We start from the raw sequence: 25536 nt of genomic DNA on the forward strand, positions 1-25536 counted from the left end.
GAGAGTGACAGCACGCACCTCCCTGGATGGCCCCGCCCCGAGCTGCTTCCAGTACCATTTTCTGGAGCACTCTTCTCCTGGCCCATTCCACGCATCCCCACCATTGCAGTGTGTTTTGTTTTGTTTTGTTTTGTTTAATTGTCCTGGGGATTGAAACTGGGGGCTTCTACCTTTGAGCTATGCCCCCAGTCCTATTTTCCTTTTTAGTTTGAATCAGTCCTTCCTAAGTTGCTGAGGCTGGCCTCAAACTTGTGGTGTTTAGGTCTCAGCCTTTCAAGTACTCAGATTACAGATGTGCACCACCATGCCCACCTTCTACCGTTTCTCTTTATTCTTATTTAAAAAGTTTTTTTAGCTGGGCATGTGGCGCACGTTTGTAATCCCCGGGCTTGGGAGGAGGAGACAGGAGGATCGTGCTGGTTCGAAGCCAGCCGCGTTGGCTTAAGAGACCCTGTCTCCAAATTAAATATATATATATAAAATAGGTCTGGGAGTGTAACCCAGAGGTAAAAGGGTTTCCAGGAACCCCAGTACCACCAAAAAAAAAAAAATTTTTGTCCTGGGGATTGAAACCATGGGTGTTCTACTCCTGAGCTACACTCCCAGTCCTATTTTATTTTATTTTATTTTTTATAATTTTGAAAGAGTTTCACTAAGTTGCTGGGGTTGTTCGTGAACCTGCGGTCTTCCTGTCTCCGCCTCCCAAGTACGGGGATTCCAAGTGTGTGCCACCACATCCAGCCCCGTTCTTCTCTAATAAAGCAAATGCTTAAGAGCCTTGTGGTTGGAGGTAGAATGTCCTTAAGTTTTGCGGATGAAACATGAATGTGATGTTTGGTTAATGCAGCATGAGACATTGTGTCTCCTCCATCCACCCATCCATCCATCAACTTCATAGCTAAAATTTCTCTAATGTGTCTTGACTTTTATTTTGGCATTGTGATTTAATCTGATCTTCCACTATAATAATTTGTTTCTATGTGCTGGTGTGGAACGCAGTTCAGCGGAGCTCAGGGCAGTTTGTGAATTTTGATCAGTCTCCTCTTCCCCAGACGTCCGCGCTGGTGAGAGGACCCCTCCCGACAGTCAGCGCGCCCCCCGGCCTGGCCTTGTCGGCATCTCTGCTCGGCACCTTGCCCATCGGGGCCGGGTACGCGCCTCCGCCGTCCTTCGCAGAGCTGTTCCCGCCTCTGAGCTCGTCCCTGGAAGACTTTTGTCCGGCTCTAAATTCGTTTTCAATAAGCGAATGCAGACGAGGTAAGAGTCTAGCCCACACTGCAAAACTTTAACCTCCTCAGCACAGAAGCCTGCGCCTGACGGTTCCTTACCTCCCTCTGGGCAGCAGGCCCTCGCCTTATTGTCATAGGCGCTCGCAGTGCGAGGGCTGAGCCTGTAGTTGTGAGTTCACCTTGCACTTAGCCGTGCTGCCCGAGAGCAAGGGGCCGGGCACGAGCGTAAGTGTGCAGGCGGCCCTGGGCCCACACGGGGCGTCTGTGAGGTTGAGTGTGTGCCGTCCTGGGGTGAAGTGAGTGTGAGCGTGCCCTTCAGCGAGGCCCACCCCACGCTAATGAGTCTGGAAGACAGGTTGCTTTTGTTTAGAATGGTCTAGCCGAGTGGAGGAGCCTCCACCTAGCATGTGCAGGGCCTAGGGTGGATCCCAGCACAGCCAGAAACCCAAACGAGTAACAGTTAAGCCTGTCTCTGGCTTCATCAGTTAAGCCCCGTGAATTGTGCCTGAGGCCTTCATTGTACAAGGGGTCACTCCGCTCGCCCTGTTTCTATGACCCTAGGTTTCGTGTATACTTTATACTTTAGACACTAATGATGAAAATCTTATTTTTGAGACTTTGTTACATGGCTAGAAGGGCAAAAATCTAAATAGTGATTTAAAGATTGACAGCTTGCTGGCTGTGGTGGCACACACCTGTGATCCCAGTACTTCAGAGGCTGAGATAGGAGGATTGCAGATCTGAGGCCAGTCTTAGCAACTGAGTGGAGACCCTGTTTCAAAATAAAAAATAAATAAAAAAAAGGGGGCTGGGGGTGTAACTCAGAGGTCAAATGCCCCTGGAGTTCAACCCCCAGTACCCAAAAAAAAAAAAAAGGTTTACAACTAAAGAGATTGAAATATGTGGGAGACAGGCAGAGAGGAGATAATTGAGTGGTAGAACAAGAAAGAAAAAAAAAAAAGCCCTTGAACCTGGCTGGTTTTAACATTATGCTGACTTTCCCCTTCAGATCATCGAAGGAGAAACTTTTCCCATTTTGAATGGGAATAATTTTCTTAGCTTTTTAACAGGCCCCCTTGTAGACCCTGCCTTAGGTGATTTCTCCCCAAATAGCCTTTTGTTTAAATTTGTTTGACTAAGAGTTATTTATGCCCTTGGATTTTAGAAGAAAGAAAAAACTCCAGAGCCCTCTTTGAGTGTCCGTAGTTAAGAACGTTTCTAGGTGCTGGGGCGGGCGAGGAGTGTGGGGCGGCCACGGGCGGTCAGCTGAGGGCCCTGCTGTTCTCGGTGCGCTTCGCGTGAAAAGGTCTGTTGAAGTCTTTTTATTATTTTAGATCTGCCCACCTCACCTTCTAGAGCGGGAGCGCCGCTTAACCACAGCAACCCCCCCCTCTCACTCGTAAGTGCCGTTTCCTCCTCTAATCACCTACATGGCTTCAGTTGGACGTAGGCCTGGTGCCTGGGTAGCGGGGTGACCGAGCGACACGGCGTCTCCCTTGCATTCTGTGTGCGCCGCGGGAAACTAGAGAAGACGCTGCCGGCACCTCCCGTAGGTGACCGCGCTGTCGCAGCCAGGCACTCAGGGTCACAGGGCGCGAGAGCTCAGCGCAGCCGGAGCGCCGCGGGCGTGAGACGCGGGCGAGAGACGCGGGCGAGCGGGAGCAGAGCGGTGGCGCGATGCTTCGTGACAGTCGTAGAGGGTCAAAAAAGGGGGCGTCGAGACAGAGAGAGGAAATGTAGAAAGAGACTGTCTGTACCCTAGAAGGACACGAAGGACAGAGGAGCCCGGCCTCGTCTTACTCTAGATGGATTTGGTTTCCTTCTGTAGTAATAGTACAATATTTGTTGCTTGTTTGTTTTTTGTTTTTTGTTTTCTTATTCTTTTTGCAGATGAACGGGCCAAGTAGTCTATTTCCTTCTGAGAACTTCTTGGGAATTTCAAGTCAGCCTAGAAATGACTTTGGGAACTTTTGTGGAAGCGCAATCATTAAACCATCTTTATCAGTAACTCCAAGACATCCCCTTGAAGGAACCCATGAGCTGAGACAAGCTTGCCAGATCTGTTTTGTAAAATCAGGTCAGGCCCAAACAAGTGCACAGACAGCATTAGAGTACTTCAGACCCCGAACGCTGATAGGAGCCTGGAACTGGGTGTGAACAACACAGCTGTGGTGGCTCTTCAACGCCTCCTTCAAATTCCTACCAAAGAAACAGCCGGTGCTGCGTTGAGGCATTTGGAGCCCAATGGATAAACTGCTCTTCTTTTTTGATATAATTTTATTTCTAGCCCAGTGTGGTGGCACACACCTATAATCCTAGAATTTGGGAGGCTAAGGCTGGAGGATCGCAGGTTCAAGGCAGCCTCTGAAACTTAATGAGACTCTCAGTAACTTAGTGAGACCCAATTTTTTCTTTTACTGCAGAATTTGGGATTGAACCCAGGGGCATTCTACATCTGAGCTACAACCCCAGCCCTCTTTTTTTTTTTTAATTTTAATTTTAATTTTTTATTTTTTTGGTGGAACCCAGAGGCTTTCTACCTCCGGGCTATACTCCCAGACCTTTTTTATATTTTATTTGGAAACAGGATCTCACTAAGTTGCTGAGAGCCTCCCTAAGTAGCTGAGGCTGGCTTCGAACCCGTGCGATCCTCCTGTCTCAGCCTCTCCCACCACGCCCGGCTTTTATTCTTTATTTTGAAACAGGGCCTCACTGAGTTGTAGAGGGGCTCACTAAGGCGGTCCTCTCATCCTAGCCTCCCAAATGCTGGGATTTCAAGTGTGCGCCACCACACCCAGCTGGTTTTTTTATTTTTTTATTTTTTATTTTTTGTGGTACTGAGGATTGAACCCAGAGGCATTCTACCTTTGAGCTACACCCCCAACCCTAGTTTTTATTCTTTATTTTTGAAAGAGGGTCTCATTGAGTTATAAAGGGCCTTACTAAGTAGTAGCTGAGGAGGCGCCCACAAACCGAGATCCTCCTGTCTCAGCCTCCCAAATGATTAAAAGCATGTGCTGCCGGGCGTGGTGGCGCATGCTTGTAATCCCCGCGCTTGGGAGGCAGAGACAGGAGGATCACGCAGGTTCGAAGCCAGCCGTGCTGGCTTAGGAGACCCTGTTTCCAAATAAAAATGTAAAAATAGGTCTGGGAGTGTAGCCCGGAGGTAGAAGGGCTTCCAGGAACCCCAGTACCACCAAAAAAAAAAAAAAAAAAAAAAAATATATATATATATATATATATATATATATATATATGTATATGTATATTATTTTTTATTTTTTTGGTGGTACTGGGGGTGGAACCCAGAGGCTTTCTACCTCCGGGCTATACTCCCAGACCTTTTTTTTTTTTAATATTTTATTTGGAAACAGGGTCTCACTAAGTTGCTGAGCGTAGCTGTGAACCTGCAGTCCTCCTGTCTCAGCCTCCCAGGTCCTGAGATCACAAGTGTGTGCCCCCATGCCTGGCTTAACTTTATGTTTAAGAAAATTTTGTTTCTTTTCAAGGTTTGCAGATTTTGGCTTTAATATGTTTATTTATTTTTTTTGGTACTGGGGATTGAACCTAGAGGCATTCTATCTCCAAGCTACATCCCAGCCTGATTTTATATCTTACTTGGAAACAGGGTCTCTCTAGGTTGCTTAGAGCCTGCTAAGTTGTGGAGGTTGGCTTTGAACCTGTGACCTTCTTTCTGTCTCAGCCTCCCAACACCACGCCTGGCAAGTTGGCTTCATTTGAGATTCTGATATTGGACAGCAGTCTGGAACAAGCTTGGTTTCAACAGCTGCCTGTTCTTTATGAAAAGAAGCCATCAGAACTCCTACTCAAATGATTTCTCTAATAGTTAAATAAGGTTCTGTTTTGGCAGGACCGATGCTGAAGAGAACTTTGTGTTGTCTGACAAACGGCTTTATAAAAGGCTAAAATCTGCTTTAGTAGCCCGTTTGTGTTCTGATGAGGCCTGGGGTGCTGCGGTCACTGTGCATCACACGCATCTGCTTGTAAACTGCTTGTGGGAGGTAACGTTTTTGTGTGTATTGAGCAGTCCTCTTTCCATCTTTTTCAGGCCCTAAGTTAATGGATTTTACGTACCATGCTAATATAGAACATAAATGTAAGAAAGATATTTTAATTGGTAGGATAAAGAATGTTGATGATAAATCATGGAAAAAAATACGTCCAAGACCAACAAAAACAAATTATGAAGGACCATATTATATATGTAAAGGTACGTACTCTCATTTCTTAATTGGGTACGTTAAGTAATAAGCTATTTGCTGAAAACTTTGTAAGTGCCTCAGTATTGAGCCCTGATGTTATTAGAAGTGTTTAGAATTTTTAGCAACTTCTTTGGATTGAGACGTTAGCATTTTTTCCATTAGCCTTACTTTTTAATATCTTATGTGATTTTATAGTTGTATGTGTAAAAAGGGCTTTGACTGGGTCTTTAATTAGAAAGCTTTTAGGCTTTAGGTTTCGTTGACAGCCCGGACCGAGGTGTTGGAGATGTTGTGTGTTTAGGAGACTTTGGCACTTTGGTTCTTGTCAGGGCACTTCACCCGGATGAGCTCTGACCGCCGCTGGTGGGTTTTTAACCTCAGATGCAGTAGAGGAGACTATTGAGGCCTTTTTCCTGGTCTGCAGTAAGAGCCATTTAAGTTCAAAGGCTTACCTCCATTCCTGCTTGAAGCTGTCTATGAACTATTATCACAAATTAAAATGACGTCCTGCATGGGATTAATATCCATTGGCTTTTTAAATAAGGTTGCATTGCTCTTCATGCCCTGTCTTTCAGACGTCGCTGCGGAGGAGGAGTGTAGGTACGCAGGCCACTGTACATTTGCGTATTGCCAAGAAGAGATAGACGTCTGGACACTGGAAAGGAAGGGGGCGTTCAGCCGCGAAGCTTTCTTTGGCGGCAATGGGAAGATCAGCCTCACTGTGTTCCAGCTTCTGCAAGAGCATCTAGGGGAATTTATATTCCTTTGTGAGGTGCTTTACCCAAGACTTACTTTTTGGTATAAAATTGGTGAAAATACTGGGGGTGTAGCTCAGTGGTTAAATATTGGCTTAGCACGAGGCCCTGGGTTCAATTTCCAGCACTATCAAAAGGAAAAGAAAAAAGCTGCTGATAGTTCTGATTTTTAAGCCAAGTAGTATAAAGTGCTGAGAGGCTAGGTTTGATGGCACACACTTGTAATCCGCTGTGAAAGGAAGATCACGGGTTCGGGACCAGCCTCAGCAACTTAGCGAGACTCTCAGCCATCTAGCGAGACCCTGTTTCCAAACCAAAAGTAAAGCCAGGTGTGGTGGTGCGCACTTGTCATCCCAGTACTTGGGAGGCCGAGACAGGAGGATCGTGGCCAGCCTCAGCTGCTTAGTGAGGCCCTCCACAACTTAGTGTACCCCGTTTCAAAATAAAGAATAAAAAATAGGGCTGGCGGTGTAGCTCGGAGGTAGAATGCCCCTGGCTTCCATCCCCATTACTGCAAAAAAAAAAAAAAAAAAAAAAAAAGAAAGAAAGAAAGAAAGAAAGATTAAGAAAGAAGGAAAGAAACACCAAAGTTTGTAAAAATCTTGAAGGCTATGTCCTGAGCACAAAATTCAGTCTGTATGTGTTTGTGTGATAATCCTTTTTCTCTTTCTATTCCAGAAATGTTTTGATCATAAACCAAGAATTATAAGTAAAAGAAATAAAGATAATTCTACTGCTTGTTCTCATCCAGTTACAAAGCACGAGTTTGAAGACAATAAGTACGTTGGTGGTTTCTAGTTTTGTAGTGACAGAATAGATTCTTTTCTTAGAACTGAATAAAACCAGTAGCAGTGTCTGCGCAGGCCTCCCCGCTGCCGCTCCTGTTCTGTTGCTGTGTTCAAGAATGATGACTGTTAGCAGGGTGTAGTGTGTGTGCTTGTCATCCAAGTACTGGAAAGGCTGACACAGAGGATTGCAGGTTCAAAGCCAGCCCCAGCAATTAATTAGTTAATCAATTAATTAATTTGCAGCACCGGGGTAGAACCCAGGGCATTGTATCTCTGAGCTAGAGCTCCAGCCCTATTTTTTATTCTTAATTTTAAAACCGGGTCTCACTGAGTTGCAAAGGGCCCCACTAAGTAGCTGAGGCTGTCCACAAACTGTGATCCTCTGGTCTCAGCCTCCCAAATGCTAGGATTACAAGTGTGCGTCACCATGCCTGGCTTCAGCCCCAGCAATTTAGCGAGGTCTCTCAGCAACTTAGTGAGACCCTGTTTCAAAATAAAAAATAAAATGGTCCCGGGATGTAGCTTGGAAGTAGAATGCCCCTGGGTTTAATCTCCACCATCACAAAAAAAAATAAAATGAAAATGTCTTATAGTAGATTTGGGTGGGATTAATTAATTAATTAAGTTAATTATTTAATACAGAAAATTATTATTGATTTATAGCCATTTGTGATATGTATTTTGATATTTTTTGGTTTAAAATATAGATATCCATCAGGCTTGATGGTGTACACTTGTAATTTTAGCATATGGGAGGCTGAGACAGGAGGATCGGTTGCAGACAGCCTCAGCTACTTAGTGAGGCCCTTTGTAGCTCAGTGAGACCTTGTTTCAAAATAAAGAATAAAAAATAGAGCTGAGGGTGGTGCTTGGCGGTGGAATGTCCTGGATCCCATCCCTAATATCTCACACACACAAGAAATGTAGATATCTGTCTCTCTTAGTCCAACAATTGCAGGTAGTGATTAATTTTTTTCTGATAAAGATTTAAAATGAATTCTTTTTTTTTTTTTTGTGGTACTGGGAATAGAACTCTACCTCCAGGCTATACTCCCAGACCTATTTTAAATTTTATTTGGAAACAGGGTCTCTTAAGCCAGCTGAGGCTGGCTTCGAACCTGCGCGATCCTCCTGTCTCAGCCTCCCAAGTGCGGGGATTACAAGCGCGCGCCACCACGCCCGGCTTGAAATGAAATCTTAATCTGGGTGTGGTGTCTCATACCTGTAATCTCAGTACTTGGAAGGCTGAGACAGGAGGATTGCAAGTTCAAGACTGGCTTTAGGAACTTAGCAAGGCTCTCCACAACTTAGTGAGACATTGTTTCAAAGTGAAGAAAAAAAATAGGGCTGGGGGTGGAGCTTGGAGGTAAAATGCCCCTGTGTTCAATCCCTAGTTCTGGGGGGGGGGGGGGGAAGACAAAAAGAAACAACAACAAGAAGAAATAGGGTTGGGGTATTTTAGCTCAGAGGAAGTGGAATGCCCTTAGGTTCAGCCCGCAGTACCACACCCCATGAGCCTGCAAACATGTACCATACCCGGGCATGGGCACGGTGGAGCATGCTTGGAAGTCAGAGACAGGAGGATGGCAGGTTTGAGCACAGCTTCAGCAAATAGTGAGACTTCCATCAACCTAGCAAGACCCTGTTTTAAAATGAAAATAAAATAGTACTGGGTGGGGATGTAGCCAGAAGGTAGAATGCCACAAATAATAGGTTCAATCCCCGGTGCCACACACACAAAAAACAAAAAACCTTCTAGTACCAAAATAAATACATAAAAATAAAAACAAGTTGGGTGTGGTGGAGCACGCTTGTAATCCCAGCATTTGGGAGGCTGAGACAGGAGGATCGAGGTTCACGGACAGCCTCAGCTACTTAGTGAGGCCCTCCGCAACTCAGTGAGACCCGGTTTCAAAATAAAGAATAAAAAAATAGGGCTGGGGGTGTGGCTCAGAGGTTGAATGCCCCTGGGTTCCATCCCCAGACCTGCAAAAAAAAAAAAAAAAAAAAAAAAAGGATTCTCAGTCTAGAACGCAACATTTTCTTTCTTTTCTTTATTTCTTTTGTGGCACTGGCACTGGGGATGGAACCCAGGGGCAGTCTACCTCCAAGCTATACCCCCAGTTCTATTTTATATTTATTTTGAAACAGGTTCTGATGAAAATCTCACTGTTCACTGAGGCTGGCCACGAACCTGCGATCCTCCTGTCTCAGCTTCCCAAGTACTGGGCTTACAGGCATTCACCGCCACGCCCAGCTGAACCTAACATTGTGTATGTATATGAATATACATTTGTTTAAAAAATTATGGCAGAACAATGTTAAAATGTCGCTGTTTTCCTTGTAGGTGCCTTGTCCACATTCTGCGAGAGACAACAGTAAAATACTCCAAGATACGCTCTTTTCACGGCCAGTGTCAGCTGGACCTCTGTCGACATGAGGTGCGCTGTGGCTGCCTGCGGGAGGACGAGTGCTTCTATGCCCACAGCCTCGTGGAGCTCAAAGTCTGGCTCATGCAGAATGAAACAGGTGGGTCTCGTGGGGCTGAGGGCCAGGGTGTGAGGGAAGGGAACTTGGAGACCATCCTCCTGCCCTCGCAGCCTCCTCCTGTGGCCACTCTGGTCTTTGTTAAGAGCTGTTAGCTTGCAGTCACTTTTTTATTTTTATTTTTGTTTTATTTTTATTTTTTTTGCGGTACTGGGGATGGAACCCAGGAGCATTCTACCTCTGAGCTACACCCCCAGCCCTATTTTTTAGTCTTTATTTTGAAACAGGGCCTCTCTGAGTTGCAAAGGGCCTCAGTAGCTGAGGCTGTTTGCAAACCAGGATCCTCCTGTCTCAGCCTCCCAAATGCTGGGATTACAAGCGTGCACCACGCCCGGCTCAAAGTCACTTTTAGTTTTTAGAGTTGCCTGTTTTGAGTGTGGTCTCGTGTAATTAATTGTAGTACAATTACATTGGTAACTAATACAGTTTGTAATACATGGACAAATTCATTTGTGTAGCATAGATCTGGGAGGGAGAGGGCTTCTTCAGAAGACGTGAAGAGCTGTTATTTGTCAATTCCGTTTTGAGGGCTGGTGATATGGCTCAGCGGTAGAGCACTTGCCTACATGCGTGAGGCCCTGAGTTCAATCCCCAGCACTGCTGCCAATTCCTGCCAGTTTTGGAAAGAGTAATGTTATATCTAGTTATCTCTGGAAATAGGCTGGGCCACTGAACACGGGGGAGTTGAGGGCTCTGCAGGTCTGACTGTGACCAGATTGGTGGGACATGGTTGTGTAAAGATTTAAAGGAAGCTTGTGCATTTCCCAGGTATTTCACATGATGCTATTGCACAGGAATCTAAGCGATATTGGCGAAATTTGGAAGCAAATGCACCTGGAGCGCAGGTATTTTTTCTTGGGTCCTTTCTGCTCTTGGTATCTCTCTGGAGTTGTGTGATGGGTGTTGGTTGATGGTGTCATACTGAGTTGTTACTTAATGTTTGTTCAGCTGAGTAACTCTTATATGAAAAAATAACTAGCATGATACCTACCAAGAGACTTCCTGTAACAGCTGCCAACAGTGTAGGATCCTATTTACTTAGCTTATTGGCAAAGCAGCTGAGGTTTGGGCTTTGGGGAGGCCGAGAGTAGGGGAGGTGGGTTCGACTTGGAGTTTCACTTCCCACTTGGCCTAACGTGTTTACCTGTTGTTTTCCCCTCCTACACCTTCCAAAAACCAAACTGTTCCGTTCTAGTCATCTGTTTCAAATTTGGCTTTTAGCCGGGTGTGATGGCCTACGCCTGTAATCCTAGTACTTGGGAGGCTGAGGATTGCAGTTTTGTTGCCAGCCTCAGCAACATAGCAAGAGCCTCAGCAACTCAGCAAGGCCCTGTTTCAAAAAAATTTTTAAGAGGGCTCAGGATATAGCTCAGAGTTAGAATGCCCCTGGGTTTAATCCTAGTATAAAAATATTACAACTGGCTTTTATAAATTGAGGCGTGACGTCTCCCATATGCAAATCACGTTCTACAGATGGGGCCAATGGGAGCTGTAGTGATCAGCGCCTACACATAGTTGTCAAGTCATCAATCTAGAGAAGATCAGAAAGTTGTATAGTATTGGGAAAAACGCACAGGGCGCTTTGTTCTTAGACAACTGATTTTCTGTTACAATTGATGTTTTAATTATTTTAGGTATTTGGCAATCAAATAACATCTGGATCTCTTAATATGGAGATAAAATTTGTATGTGCTCAGTGTCTGAGAAATGGGCAAGTCATTGAACCAGACAAAAACAGAAAATACTGTAGTGCAAAAGCAAGGCATTCGTAAGTACCGGCTGCGCGCAGACACGACCAATTTTGTAATTATTTGTTTCATAGGTATAAAATGATACATATAGGAAAAAAGCTTAAGGCTGTGAAGTGAGAAGAGAAAAGTAGATAATTCAGGTTTACTTTCAAAACAAAAGGGAAGACATTTTTAGGATTTGGTAGCTAAGAATTCAAAAGTAGTGTTTTTCCTATATCTTACCAATTCTTTGTTTAGAATTCATAGGGGATGTCTGTAAATATCAGGTAGTGAAGTGACAGGATCAGAAGGCATTTCTTGTAGAAGTGTTGAGGGGAAAAAAAATCTCTGGTCCTTCAGGTGCGAACTTCGTGCCTCCCCTTTGTATGATGCCCTTTGCCAGTGTGTCTGTGTTTTCTGAACTCCATTTTTCTTAGGTGGACCAAAGATCGCCGTGCGATGAGAGTGATGTCTTTTGAACGTAAGAAGTGGATGAACATCCGTCCTCTCCCCACAAAGAAACAAATGCCTTTACAGTTTGATGTACATACGTAATTTTTAAGCCACTTTTTTTCTTAGGCATTTCAAATCATTAGAAAGTAGTAAATTCAGGTTAAAATTCAAGCCCTTTAAATAATGCTCATCAGCAGTAATGAAATTTCAGCAGTTCCTCTTTGGTTTTCCTTTCCCTTCAGTATGTGTGTGGTTCTTTAACAGTATTCATATGATTGGATGAAATGAGCTATGTGTAGAAGATGAAAAGATACAGGAATCGAGAAAAAGTTATGGGCATAATATAACTTATTATTTTTAAAGGAATTACTTTTGGCAAGGAAGGGGATTTCAGTTAACTTTGACTCCTCAGGTTGGATTAAACCCGGGGCCTTCTGTATTATTATGAATGTTGTCAGTGAATGAGGTTTTTTTCCCTCATACCTTGTTTGTTTTACCAAAGCAAGGGATATAGGAGCTTAAAAAACTCAACATTATAGGACTGTGTAAAGTGCCCAGAAGAAAATGTTTAATGCTAGAGAAACATGTCCCTCAAAATCCTTTATGGAGCCAGGCATGGTGGCTCACGCATGTAATCCCGGTACTTGGGAGGCTGAGACAGGAAGATCGCGGGTTCTTGGCCAGCCTCAGCTACTTATTGAGGCTTTCCGCAACTTAGTTAGACCCTGTTTCAAAATAATAAAGAGCTAAAAATAGGGCTGGGGGTATAGCTCAGAGGTAGACTGTACCTGGGTTCAATTCCCGGTACTGGAAAAAAAAAAGGCGGGGGGAGGGGAAGGAAAGAAAAAATAAGAACTTTACAGTAGCCAGGCATGGTGGCACACACTTGTAATCCCAGTATTTGGGAGGCTGAGACAGGAGAATCACAAGTTTGAGGACAACTTCAGCAAGTAGTGACACTCTCATCAACCTAGTAAGACTCTGTTTCAAAATAAAACCCAGAAAAATTGGGCTGGGGGTGTAGCTTGGAAGTTGAATGCCCCTGGGTTCAGTCCTCAGTACCACATACACACATACAAAAAATCCTTTACGGTGACAATACCAGGTCAACTTAGAGTCTGGATAGTATTTCATTTGTGCCTGTCATCTTGGTACACTGTAGGGGTTCCCATGGTCTCGAGGTCTGGAGAGTCCAGAGGTGTTTCCCATGTGACCTACCAGATAGGGCCTGGTGGTAAATGTCTGTCTCCTTAGAGGGAATGCGGAGAGAGCCTTCTGTCCAGAGAAGCAGGGCAGAGGCAGCAGGGTCCTCCTGTAACTCAGCGGCCCTCTCTGAATCCAGAGGAGTTGAGGAAGAGGTCAATGAACTTTCATCACCTGAAGTCCCTCTGTAAAACTTACACGCGCAAAAGGCCAGTCCTCACAAGGCTCTGGGTGAGGCTCGGCTTTAATCAGTGCGTTCTACAGGAGGGGATGACGTTCATAGGAACCACGTCTTGGGCTTTGAAAGATAACAGATAATATGTGTATCATAGGGCTTGCTCAAAATGAGGATGTTTCCTCCTCAACTTAGTGAGACCCTACTTCAAAAAATAAAAATAGGGCTGGGATTATAGCTCAGACATGGAATGCCCCTGGGTTCAATCCCCAGCACTGGAAAAAATAAAAATACTAAAAGGACAGCTGAGAACCATTTTAGTTTATGGAGCAGCTGCCCAGGACTGTAATTATTCTCATCTCAAGCGTGGACGCTCCCGTGCTACATTACATCCAGTAGCTTTTTTCCTACCAAACGAGGTATTACTAGGGGCTCTTTTTCTAATAAAAGGGAAACACTTGGTACTTGTGTGCGTGCGTACGTGTATGCGCATGTGTGTAAAGCGTGCTGAAGTGGGAAGGGAATGGGCTTTGGAGTCATCCCGATGGCTCTGGTCAGATGGTCAGCCGCAGTCTGTTCATGTGTACATGGGGATAATCACATCACAGGGAGGATTGCGTCCTTACAGAATACCACCTCGCGCCTCCTCTCCCTGCTCCTCCTTGTGGGGCTTTGAAATATATGGTAAATATCTCCCTGGTAATACAACTAAGTGCTCAATGGGCCTTGACTGGGAAGAGAGGATGACCAAGTCAGTGGCAAGACTATTTTACTGTCTGCGGGCTTCACACGGGAGATTTTCAGGGCGGCTCGCTGACACTGGCCCAAGGGAAGAAACAGAGCGTTGAGGGCTGACCGGTTTGAGAGTTTGCAAAAATAGAAGCATTTAATGCCACTGGAGCTAAGTTGTGTATGGGCGTAGGTCCTGCTGAGACGATAAGTTGATGGCTGGTCGTACTGAGGTCTCTGCTGTGCGTAGACAACACGGGTTGATGATTCTTCAGAAGGAGCTCTCTTGGCGATGGAGGTTTTCCTGGCTCTGGATAGTCCTGATTCTTTGGGAACTCCGTGTTCTTCTGATCACTGTTACTGCTTTTCCTGTTTCCTTTGTTAAATGAAAATACAAATAGCCAGAGGAAGTATTTTTGAAAGCGCTCTAAACCCGTGACTAGTTGTCTTCAGATAACATATATGCAGGCAATTGTGGCCCAAGGTAGCTGGGTGTCGATAAGTCTCAGGTGTCCCCAGCACTTTTCGGGGGCCTGTGGAGTAGTAGTAGCAATTTCTTTGCTCTTCCCCAAGGGCTGACCCCGAGCCAGCGTGAACATTACACTGAGAATAGGAGACATCAGAGAGGGCCAGAGGTTTTCACTGCAGGGGTTACGTGTTCTAAACACGTGAGCTTGTCAACATTTTCCTGTAAGAAAATGCTCTATATTCTAATTCCACACTTTGCTTTCTTTCGGAGATTTCCCTTTGAAAAATACTGGTGTAGAAATATTTGCTGTTGATATCATCTTGCGTATTTTGGGCTTACAAGCAACTTGATTAGACAAAATTAATCGTATTTTAAGATGCCATTGCTAAGCATTTAGCACTGATAATAAGGCTGATTTTGCTGAAATGTAAACGTTAGCTTTATTAAGTGTGCCCTGTCGTAACTCATGCTTGCTTGTATATATTTTGACACAGCTGTGCAACCATATCGCTTCTGGGAAGAAATGCCAGTATATTGGGAACTGCTCCTTCGCGCACAGCCTGGAGGAGCGAGAGGTGTGGACCTACATGAAAGAGAACGGAAGTGAGTCGCCATCTTCACTGTGCCCTCCGCACCCAGGAAGCCTAGCCCACCTCTCACTTCCTCTTCTCTGTAAAAATGCCAGAGCCCTGCGAGCACAGAAAACAGCTGGCATCCCAGGCTGTGGCACCCAGTTCCCTGGGCGGCTCTGGTGGTGACCACAGCCTCAGAGAGTAGAACCTGACCCCGGTGTACTGGGTAGGCCAGACTTGGCATGGACGCCCAGGTGTGCGTCCTTCAGTGCAGCGGTCCTGCAGAATGGTCTGGGAAGTTCAGTCCAGCCAGGTCATCTGCTCCTCTTGCAGACAGTCGCCCTCTGAGCCCACCGGGAAGACGGAAAGCCTCTCGAGGGAGGCTTTACCTAGAACAAGCCAGGTTCAGAGGCTCACGGAGTGTTTTATCTTGATCAGTTTTAAGGCAGAATCTTTTGAGAGGAGCCTCAGACCACCTGTTACCTTTAACCATAAAATGTTTTACTACGAGGATCATTGTTTTTTAGTCTTAACTATACTAATAGCAACATACCAACTGCGGTCACTGGATCACAAAAACCAACTGGACCTCAGGCGTCACTGCCGTGTGACTTACACAGAAGGAAGTCCCGCCAGCTAGCTTGCTTGGAATAAGGACACTGGGGCTTTATTGCGGATCTCCTTGCTTACTGAGCTCTTGCCACGACTCCTCCTACCACTGATCTCTATTTGTTTATGTTCTTATCCATCCATCCATTTTTGCAGTACTAGGGATTGAACCCCGGGGCGTTCTACATCCAGGCTACACCCTCAGTACTATTTTTCATTCATTTATTTTGAAACAGGGTCTCACTGAGTTGCACAGGGCTTCACTAAGTAGCCAAGTCTGGCCACAAACCTGTGATATTCCTGTCTTAGCCTCACAAGTACTGGGCTTACAAGTACGTGCCACCACACCTGGCTTACTTTTTTATTTATTATTTATTTAGTGGTTCCAGGGGTTAAATCCAGTGGCACTACCTTTGAGCTAAACCACCAGCCCTTTTAAAAAATACTTATTTTTGCAGTACTGGGGATGGAACCCAGGCGCATTTTACCTCCAAGCTACACCCCCAGCCCTATTTCTATTCTTTACTTTGAAACAGGGTCTCACTGAGTTGCAAAGGGCCTCTTAAGTAGCTGAGGCTGTCCGTCAACCATAATCCTCCTGTCTCAGCCTCCCAAATGCTGGGATTACAAGTGTGTACCACCACGCTCGGCTTTCTTTTTTTTGTTTGTTTGTTTTTGGAAAGGGGGTCTTACTATGTTGCTGAGAGTCTCTGGAATTGTCAAGGCTGGCCTGAAACCTATAGTCCTATCTCAGTTTCTCTAGCACTGGGCTTACCACTGGTCTTTTTTTTTTTTTTTTTTTTTTTTTGCGGGTTTGGGGATGGAACCCAGGGGCATTTGACCTCCGAGCTACACTCCCTGCCCTACTTTTTATTCTTTATTTTGAAACCGGGTCTCACTGAGTTGCAGGGGGCCTCGCGTGCGCCACCACGCCCGGCTAAGGTTTTTTTTTGTTGTTCTTAGCTTATTTATTTATTTTTTAAAAGGGGTTCTTTTTTTTTTTTTTTTTTTTTTTGTCTTTTTTGGAACCGGGGATCGAACCCAGAGCGCCACACCTGCAAAGCAGGCACTTTGCCACTGAGCTACATCCCGGCCCCACCACTGGTCTTAAGAAGAATCTCTAGTTTATCTCTAATCCCAGCTTGAAGATCTAGTGTTAGAAACCCCCAGGCAGATAACAAGGCCAAATTTGACCACATGCTCATGGCTAGAATTTTTTTGTGTGTGGTATTGGGGGTGGAACCCAGGGACTTTCTACCTCTGGGCTATACTCCCAGACCTATATTATATTTTATTTGGAAACAGGGTCTCACTAAGTGGTAACACCCGGTTATGGCCAGGATTTTTTTTTTTTTTTTTGGTGGTACTGGGGGTGGAACCCAGGGACTTTCTACCTCCGGGCTATACTCCCAGACCTTTTTTTTTTTTTTTTGCAGGTCTGGGGATGGAACCCAGGGGCATTCGACATCCGAGCTGCACCCCCTGCCCTACTATTTTTTATTCTTTATTTTGAAACCGGGTCTCATTGAGTTGCGGAGGCCTCACTAAGTAGCTGAGGCTGTCCGTGAACCGCGATCCTCCGGTCTCAGCCTCCTGAATGCTGGGATTACAAGCGTGCGCCACCACGCCCGGCTTGGCCAGAATTTTTAACACAGTGGTTTTCAACTGGGGACAAACTCTATCACACAGCCTTCCTCTTCCTGGGGCCATTTGGAGACAGTTTCGTGATCATGACAGGGGAATGTGCTCCTGGCTCCTGGTGGGTCCAGGGATGTTGCTGAGCCTCCTGCAAAGCGCAGGACGTTTGCCAGCAGCAGAGTTATTCAGCCAGCAGCCAGCAGCGCTGCGGCTGAGAAGGCCTGGCAGATTGCAGAGTGCACCTGTTCTTACCGTAGGATGCAGCTGGCGGCCGCTGCCCAGGACCTGGCCACAGTGGTACGGTGCATTGACTCCAGCATGTCGGTCCTCGAGGACTGTGGCTCGCTTGGTGGGGTCCCGTCAGGGTCGGAATCCTGGGCCAGTGGTGTATGGTCCTCATCCTTCTGTTGAAGGGCAGGGGTGGTCAGCTCCAGGCCCCAAGCCGTTCCGGTAGCCTAGGCTGGCGGCACGGATAGCGTGCGTGCCGGGTGGCAGGAAGCAGGGCCCTCACGGTGATTTCTGAGTTTCCAACACCCTTGACGCGTCTTGCAAACGCAGGGAGGTAATTAATATTGGAAGCCAATGTTGCGGTCTAATGTTCTTTTGCCTGGCAGTTTATCTGCTGCTTAGACTGGCCTGTCTTCTCTGTGTCTCGCCTTGGCCCTCTCACCTTTGGTGTGAAAATGTATTCTGACTGATTAAAAATCTGCATGATTATGCATGTGTCTAAGTGGAATTTCATTGTTGGTGCTGAAAGTAATTAATTTTTCCCTAGTACAAGATATGGAGCAATTTTATGAACTCTGGCTGAAGAGCCAAAAGAATGAAAGAAGTGATGACGTAGCCAGTCATTCAAATAAGGAGAATGGGAAACAGATTCACATGCCGACAGACTATGCCGAGGTTACCGTAAGTACCCGGGCCGTCTCACGCCGGTGCCCAGCATGGGGCCTTTCTCTTGCCCTCTTCCCGAAGCCTGGCTCCACCGCTGCCTGCCCTTCTCTGGTGTCCTGGCTCTTTGGAATTTCCTGCCATTAGCTCGTCTCCTTATCCTAACGCATCCTTGCCTTGATCCTTCTGAACCGTGAGTGTGGGGCTGGGTCCCCGGTGAGTTTCGGCGTCTGTGAGCGGGCTTGCGGTGGTCAGCGAACTGCAACGAGCGGGCCGCTGGCCTGGCCGTCGGCCACAGCGGTGCCCAGGAAGGGGCTCCCGCCCCGCCGCCTGCGGACACTGAGCCACTGTGGTCTGTTTCTATTTTGGCTTTTTAAGTTTTTCAAATAAAGAGGCTAACATAAGGAATAACCGAGCCCACAGTGCCAAGTTAATCGGTGTTAACCTGTGTGCTTGCAGCTGTAGAGAAAGCGCTACAGATAAAGTTAGAGGTGCGTGCGTTCCCCTTCCCAGAGGAGTAGAGCCAGTGTGTATCTTTCCAGGCCACGTTTACATATCGACATATTTACATTTACAACCTAGATCCTGCCTAGTGTGTGTGGGTTGTCTTTATTTATTTATTTATTTAATTTTGGTACTAGGGATTAAACCCAGCAGCATTCTACCTCCGAGCTACACCCCAGCCCTATTATTATTATTATTATTATTTTTGGTGGTACTGGGGTTCCTGGAAGCCCTTCTATCTCCGGGCTACACTCCCAGACCTATTTTATTTTTGGAAACAGGGTCTCTTATACCAGCACGGCTGGCTTCGAACCTGCGCGATCCTCCTGTCTCCGCCTCCCAAGCGCGGGGATGACAAGCGAGTGCCACCACGCCAGGCCTCCCTATTTTTTATTTTTCATTTTGAAACAGGGTCTCACTGGGCTGCAAAGGGCCTCACTAAGTAGCTGAGGTCATCTGCGAACCCAGATCCTCCTGTCTCAGCCTCCCAAATGCTAGGATTACAAGTGTGTGGCGCCACTCTGGCGTGTGTTTAAAATGTTAGTCAAGGGTGTATTCATTTCGAGTAACCCCCCCCCCCATGCCATTTTGGCATGGGGCTGTATTTCTATTTTCTGTATTTCTATCTTTCTAATAAACTTCTTTACATCTTCAGCAACTGTCCAAGCTATGCATATTTATTCTTAGCTTAGGACAAGGACCCGAGGTAATTTTCTGTTTTTGGTCATTTTGGGTTTTGTTGTGGTTTGAGGGAAATTTGTCCGGGACCCTAACAGGGGTTCCTGGGGAACAGTTTCCCCACAAACCATATTCTCCCCAAACTGTTCAAGTCACCCCCCCCCCATGTCATTTTGGCATGGGGCTGTATTTCTATTTTCTGTATTTCTATCTTTCTAATAAATTTCTTTAAATCTTAAAAAAAAAAAAACAAAAAACATTAGTCAAGCCCGGCGTGGTGGCGCATGCTTGTAATCCCAGCATTTGGGAGGCTGAGAAAGAATATTGTGCAAGTTCGAAGCCAGCCTCAGATACTTAGTGAGGTCCTTTACAATTCAGTGAGGCCATGTTTCACAATAAAGAATTAAAAAAAAAAAATAGAGCTGGAGGTGTCTCTGGGAGGTAGAATCCTCCAGGTTCCATCCCCAGCCCCCCCCCCCCATAAAACCTTACGTGAGTGCCAAGTTTTTCTGTTCCTTGTTTCTTGTTACGTTCTGTGGCACACCTCCACATTGGTTCATTCGGGCCCTTGCCCCCTGCAGGGCTTGTGTGTGTCCTGGTCTTGCAGGTTTCTGCCCAGGACACTGGCACGGATTGTCCCGACACGCAGTCTGCATCTGCCATAGCAGGCACATGCCACCATGACAGTCCCGGCTGCGGAGGGCTGGCCCTGGCCCCTAGCCGGGCGTGGATGTGGAAGGGAGTGGAGCCTCGGCTGGTCCTGGACGTGGCAAGTCCTGGCCTCTCACATCCTCCCTGCTTTTCCTCGGGGGCCAATTCTTCCCAGAACCTTACCTAAGCCTGCCTCGTGTCCTCCTGACAGACATCCTTGTTTGCGCGCCGGCTCCTGTGGCTCCTCGGGGCCTCGGGGAGCCCGCGCCGTCTTCCCACTTCTGCCTTTGCGCTTTGCGCGCTCCGCCCCGCTGCCCGAGGACGGAGGGGCCTGGGTCGGGCGTGCGCGCTGACAGCCTGGTCTCCTCCGCCCCAGGTGGACTTCCACTGCTGGATGTGCGGGAAGAACTGCAACAGTGAGAAGCAGTGGCAGGGCCACATCGCCTCGGAGAAGCACAAGGAGAAGGTCTTCCACACGGAGGACGACCAGTACTGCTGGCAGCACCGCTTCCCCACCGGCTGCTTCAGCCTCTGCGAGAGGTGCGTGCGCCCCGCCCCGCGGGCTGGAGGCTCGTGTGTCGAGGCCCGGTGGCGTGGGCTTGGCTGCAGCGGTCCGTAGATACGCCGGTAGGGAAGGTGCTCCCTCACGGTGCCCCCGCTCCTTGAGGGTCCTTTGTCCGCAGTGCAGTGCTCCACCCTCGGGGCCAGCGCGCCTGCTGAGCGGCACCCAGCGGCACTCTGCTTCTCAGTTGCCACGCTCTCATCCTTTGCCACACCTGTGCTCAGATGGGTGGCCCTCAAATTGGAGACAGCTGTTCAGTTATATTTCAAGGGTCAAAGGAAACTGAGGTCAAAGGAAAATGGTAGCATACCAGTATTACTCCGTTATTTTCTTAGATTTTTTTTTTGTGTGTGTGTGTGTGTGTGTGTGTGTGTGTGTGTGTGTGTGTGTGGTACTGGGGGTGGAACCCAGGGGCTTTTCTACCTCCGGGCTATACTCCCAGACCTATTTTATACTTTATTTGGAAACAGGGTCTCACTAAGTTACTGAGAGCCTCACTCAGTAGCTGAGGCTGGCTTCGTACCTGTGCGATCCTCCTGTCTCAGCCTCCAAAGCGCGGGAATTACAAGTGTGCGCCACCACGCCTGGCTTTTAGAAATTTTAAATGAAAATGTAGGTAATTTGGAATTGTTCTTCATTTTGTTAAATCACTGTGTATATTTAGTTTCCAGCTTTGTGCTAGGATGAAGCTCAGTGGCAAAGTGCGTGCCTTGCAAGAGCAAGTGCTCTGGGTTTGATCCCCAATTTCAAAAGACAAAAAAGCCCAAAAACCAATTACTAATTTCCAAATTTAGAGCCATGAGACCCTTTAAAGCACCAGACACTTTTTTTTTATTTATTTATTTATTTATTTATTTATTTATTTTGGTGGTACTGGGGGTGGAACCCAGGGGTTTTCTACCTCCGGGCTATACTCCCAGACCTATTTTATACTTTATTTGGAAACAGGGTCTCACTAAGTTGCTGAGAGCCTCACTAAGTAGCTGAGGCTGGCTTCGAACCTGCGCGATCCTCCTGTCTCAGCCTCCCAAGCGCGGGGATTACAGCGTGCGCCACCACGCCCGGCTGACACTTTTTATTTTTTTTTATTTATTTATTTTTGGTGGTACTGGGGTTCCTGGAAGCCCTTCTACCTCCGGGCGACACTCCCAGACCTATTTTTACATTTTTATATTTGGAAACAGGGTCTCCTAAGCCAACGCGCGCGGCTGGCTTCGAACCTGCGCGATCCTCCTGTCTCTGCCTCCCAAGCGCGGGGATTACAAGCGTGCGCCACCACGCCCGGCTGACACTTTTTATTTTTAATGCCACTTCTGATGTCTCTCTGCTGCATCAAAAAGATTGCATTCTTTTTCCTTATCATCCCTATCAGTTAGTGCTTTTTTTTTTTGTAGTGCTGGTAATAAAGTCCAGGGTCCCCAAATGCTAGGCAAGGCCCCTGCTCCTGAGCTGCACCCCCAGCACTCTTTGTTTTCTTTTTTTTTTTGGTGGTACTGGGGGTGGAACCCAGAGGCTTTCTACCTCTGGGCTATACTCCAGACCTATTTTATATTTTATTTGGAAACAGGGTCTCACTAAGTTGCTGAGAGCCTAAGTAGCTGAGGCTGGCTTCGAACCTGTGTGATCCTCCTGTCTCAGCCTCCCAAGCGCAGGGATTACAAGCGTGCGCCACCACGCCCGGCCTTTGTTCTCAATTTTGACATGGGGACAGCAAGTTGCCCATCTTGGCCTTGGAATCTTCTTGCTCAGCATGCTGAGTTGCTAGGATTTCAGGTGTGTACTTCATGTCATGCCTATAAAAGATTCATTTTTCTAGACTTAAGAATCCCAACTGGAACACAGGCAAGGTGGCGCACGCTTGTAATCCCAGCATTCGGGAGGCTGAGACAGGAGGATCATGGTTCGCGGACAGCCTCAGCTACTACCTAGCGAGGCCCTCTGCAACTCAGTGAGACCCTGTTTCAAAATGAAGAATAAAAAATAGGGCTGGGGGTATCGCTCAGAGGTAGAATCCTAACTGGGTCTTAGGTGTAGCTGAGTGGTAGAATGTCTGCTTAGCAGCCAGGATAGGCCCTAGGTCTAATCCCCAGCCATAAGCAACATATAAAGAAAGATTCCTAAGTAAAAGTCATATGCAAATCACAAAGCTGGTGAAGCGTGTGTGTGTGTGTGTGTGTGTGTGTGTGTGTGTGTGTGTGTGTGTTTTGGTGGTACTGGGGTTCCTGGAAGCCCTCCAGGCTGTAGCCCTCTGGGCTACACTCCCAGACCTATTTTATACTTTATCTGGAAACAGGGTCTCACTAAGTTGCTGAGAGCCTCACTAAGCTGCTGAGGCTGGCTTCGAACCTGCAATCCTCCTGTCTCAGCCTCCCAGGTGCTGGGATTACAAGCGTGCGCCACCACGCCCGCTTCAAGAGTCTTGGCACCGTGTTTATAATGATGTACCACGCGGTCTCGTCCTAATAGGTATATGAACGGCACCTGCACAGAGGGCAACAGCTGTAAGTTTGCTCATGGAAATGCGGAACTTGATGAGTGGGAAGAGAGAAGAAGCGCCCTAAAGATGAAGCTCAGCAAGGCACGGAAGGATCACCTAATTGCCCCGAATGATAATGATTTTGGAAAATATAGTTTTTTGTTTAAAGATTTAAACTAATAATGCCGGCTTTTACAACCTAATCAGAGCATTGATCAGAAAAATTGCAAGTGTTCTGAGGCACACGGCAGGGAGCCGCAGGCTTCCCGCCTGCCTTGGTGCACACCAGTCCTCCCGAGCAGCAACCACAGTAGGTAGGAAAACGGGCTGTTGAACAGGCCTGGCCCCGCGGTCACGGAGCCGTCGGCGCCGCGCGGCAAGGCAGCCGCCGGCCGCTGGCATCTGTGGAACAGGCCTCTGGATGAAGGATGTTGGGGAGAGGACAAGGCTAAGTCTAGGACGACTCTTTGAGTTGGTCCTTCGGATAAGACACGAAAGAGAAAAATACACACATGCTGGGTCAGGATACATGATGGATGAAATTCTTTTGTTTTTGCTGGACGGATTTATTTAATATAATAAAGTTTGCTACTTATCTGTATGTAGGTTGCTAAAAAGGATTTTCTTAACTCAGATTTTAAGCCAAATAACCATTTAACGCTAGTATCTGTTAAATGGGGTATTTTTCTGTATTTGTATGTTTCACTATACTAAGGGACCTGAGGATAATGTGCATTTAGAATATTTTGAAAAACAATCAGTTGACTCAGATTTTCTTTACTGGTCTTTTCCTGTTTAAATGATGATTTTGAAAGATTAAACCAGTACTATCACCGTGTAGTGTATGGACCAATATTGCCTGTAATAAAAGACTTTATATAGAGCTGACTTTAAGTCTTCAGCATCGTTCTTTCCCCACAAACACTTGTTGAAGCCTGGGTTCAAAATCACAAGTTGACTTCAGAAAAGAATCTTTATTCACGCAGTGAGTAACAGAATGCAAATTACAGGGGCACAAAGCAGCTCCTCACTTACCCCGCCCTCTGAATTTAGCTAACGAGGCAAATGTAGGAGCTCGTCTTTGTCTCATTCCCAAGACGGACAGACAGAGACACGGTGCTGGCACAGCACCCGACAGGCCAGTGGTGCTGGCAGAGACGGTCCTGCCAGAAGGATTGATGCTGAGACGGTCTGGCGGGGCCCTCGGCTTACATGACAGAAAAAGTTTTCAGTGTGTGCCCGTCAGAGACAGAGGTTTATTTAGGAAAATAAGACACATTTAAGGGAGCATGTGGGCTATTTCAGATGACAGGCACTGCGTGTGCGTGTGTGTGATACTAGATATTGAGCCTGGGGTATTATACCTCTCAGCTATACCCAATTCATGTTTTTATTTTGAAACAGGTCTCACTAAGTTGTTAAAGCTGGCTGCGAACTTGATCCTTCTGTCTCAGTCTCCCAAGTACAGGGGTTACAGGTGTATACCACCACACCTGGCTCCCAATGGCCTATTCTGAAGTTAATTTATAATAATTTCAGGAGAACATTCTGGTGCCAGAGCAGCAGCCCAGGTGCTCAGAAATAGAGAGGGAAAGGGCACACCCTTTTATTAATCCACGGCAGTTTCCCAGCCCCTAAGATACTGCTCTGCATTTGCATGCGCATGCGTACACACACACACACACACACACACACACACAGTGAATCACGATATAAACCATGGGCAGCACAATACTTTGAACCTTATAAAGGCCTGTGTAAATACCAGGTATCTTATGGAAGTGTAGGCAAGATTGTGTTCCAGTAATCTACAGTGAATGCAGACTAGAAATGAGACCATAAAAGTTTTGTTAGTAATATAGTCATTCAAATCTATAGGAAAACAGTAAAGAGCTAGAAAGTCTGAAGGTTAATAAACCCCTCTCCTAAGGGTTTTTTTTTTTTTTTTTTTTTTTTTTTGGTACTAGGGATGGAACCCAGGGGCATTCTACCTCTGAGCTACACCCCAGCTCTATTTTTTTTTTTTATTCTTTATTTTGAAACAGGGTCTCACTGAGTTGCAAAGGACCTCAGTAGTATCTAGCTGAGGCTGTCTGCGAACCAGGATCCTTCTGTCTCAGCCTCCCAAATGCTGGGATTACAAGCATGTACCATCACGCCTGGCTCTTCTCCTAAGGTTTTATTTTTATTTTTTTGTGGTACTGGGGCAGAACCTAGTGGGATGAAAGGAGTTCCCCACCACATCCAGCAAGAATATAATTTAAAAGCTAAAACTTGCTCGGTATGGTAACACACTTAGAATCTCAGTACTTGGGAAGCTGAGACAGGAGGATCGCAAGTTCAAAGCCGGCCTCAGCAACATGAGGACACTACAACTGAGACCCTGTTTCATTATAAACAATAAAATAGGATTGGGATTGTAGTTCAGTGGTGGAACACCCTTGGATTCAATCCCCAGTACTCCCCCCCCCCCAGACACACAATAAAGGCTAAAACTCTATTAAGGGAATTAATGATATGCTAGATATATTTAATACAGTATTTTGAAACAGGGTCTGAGTTGCAGAGGGCCTCACTAAGGCTGTCTGCGGGATTATAAGCGTGTGCCACCATGCCCGGCTAATTCCCTCAAAGTTTTATTTGCCTAGTTAGTA

General features: G+C 46.4%; 1 protein-coding gene across 1 annotated transcript in view; it reads left to right on the forward strand.

The window, feature by feature from the left end:
• ZC3H7A (zinc finger CCCH-type containing 7A) overlaps nt 1-23062 on the forward strand; it is a gene marked incomplete at both ends in the record, with an annotated part of 34420 nt that extends 11358 nt beyond the window's left edge. Inside the window, 14 exons of the mRNA XM_080703362.1 lie at nt 1053-1257; nt 2564-2628; nt 3120-3306; nt 5299-5460; nt 6028-6224; nt 6886-6986; nt 9343-9524; nt 10311-10387; nt 11177-11310; nt 11710-11815; nt 14796-14904; nt 17896-18029; nt 20221-20384; nt 22873-23062. Of these exons, the coding sequence (XP_080559488.1) occupies nt 1053-1257; nt 2564-2628; nt 3120-3306; nt 5299-5460; nt 6028-6224; nt 6886-6986; nt 9343-9524; nt 10311-10387; nt 11177-11310; nt 11710-11815; nt 14796-14904; nt 17896-18029; nt 20221-20384; nt 22873-23062 (2013 nt within the window). The remainder of the gene's footprint in view (nt 1-1052; nt 1258-2563; nt 2629-3119; nt 3307-5298; nt 5461-6027; nt 6225-6885; nt 6987-9342; nt 9525-10310; nt 10388-11176; nt 11311-11709; nt 11816-14795; nt 14905-17895; nt 18030-20220; nt 20385-22872) is intronic.
• Nucleotides 23063-25536: the final 2474 nt, after the last annotated feature.

The sequence above is a fragment of the Muscardinus avellanarius genome, assembly GCF_963383645.1.
Source record: "Muscardinus avellanarius genome assembly, chromosome: 10".
Lineage (NCBI taxonomy): Eukaryota > Metazoa > Chordata > Mammalia > Rodentia > Gliridae > Muscardinus > Muscardinus avellanarius.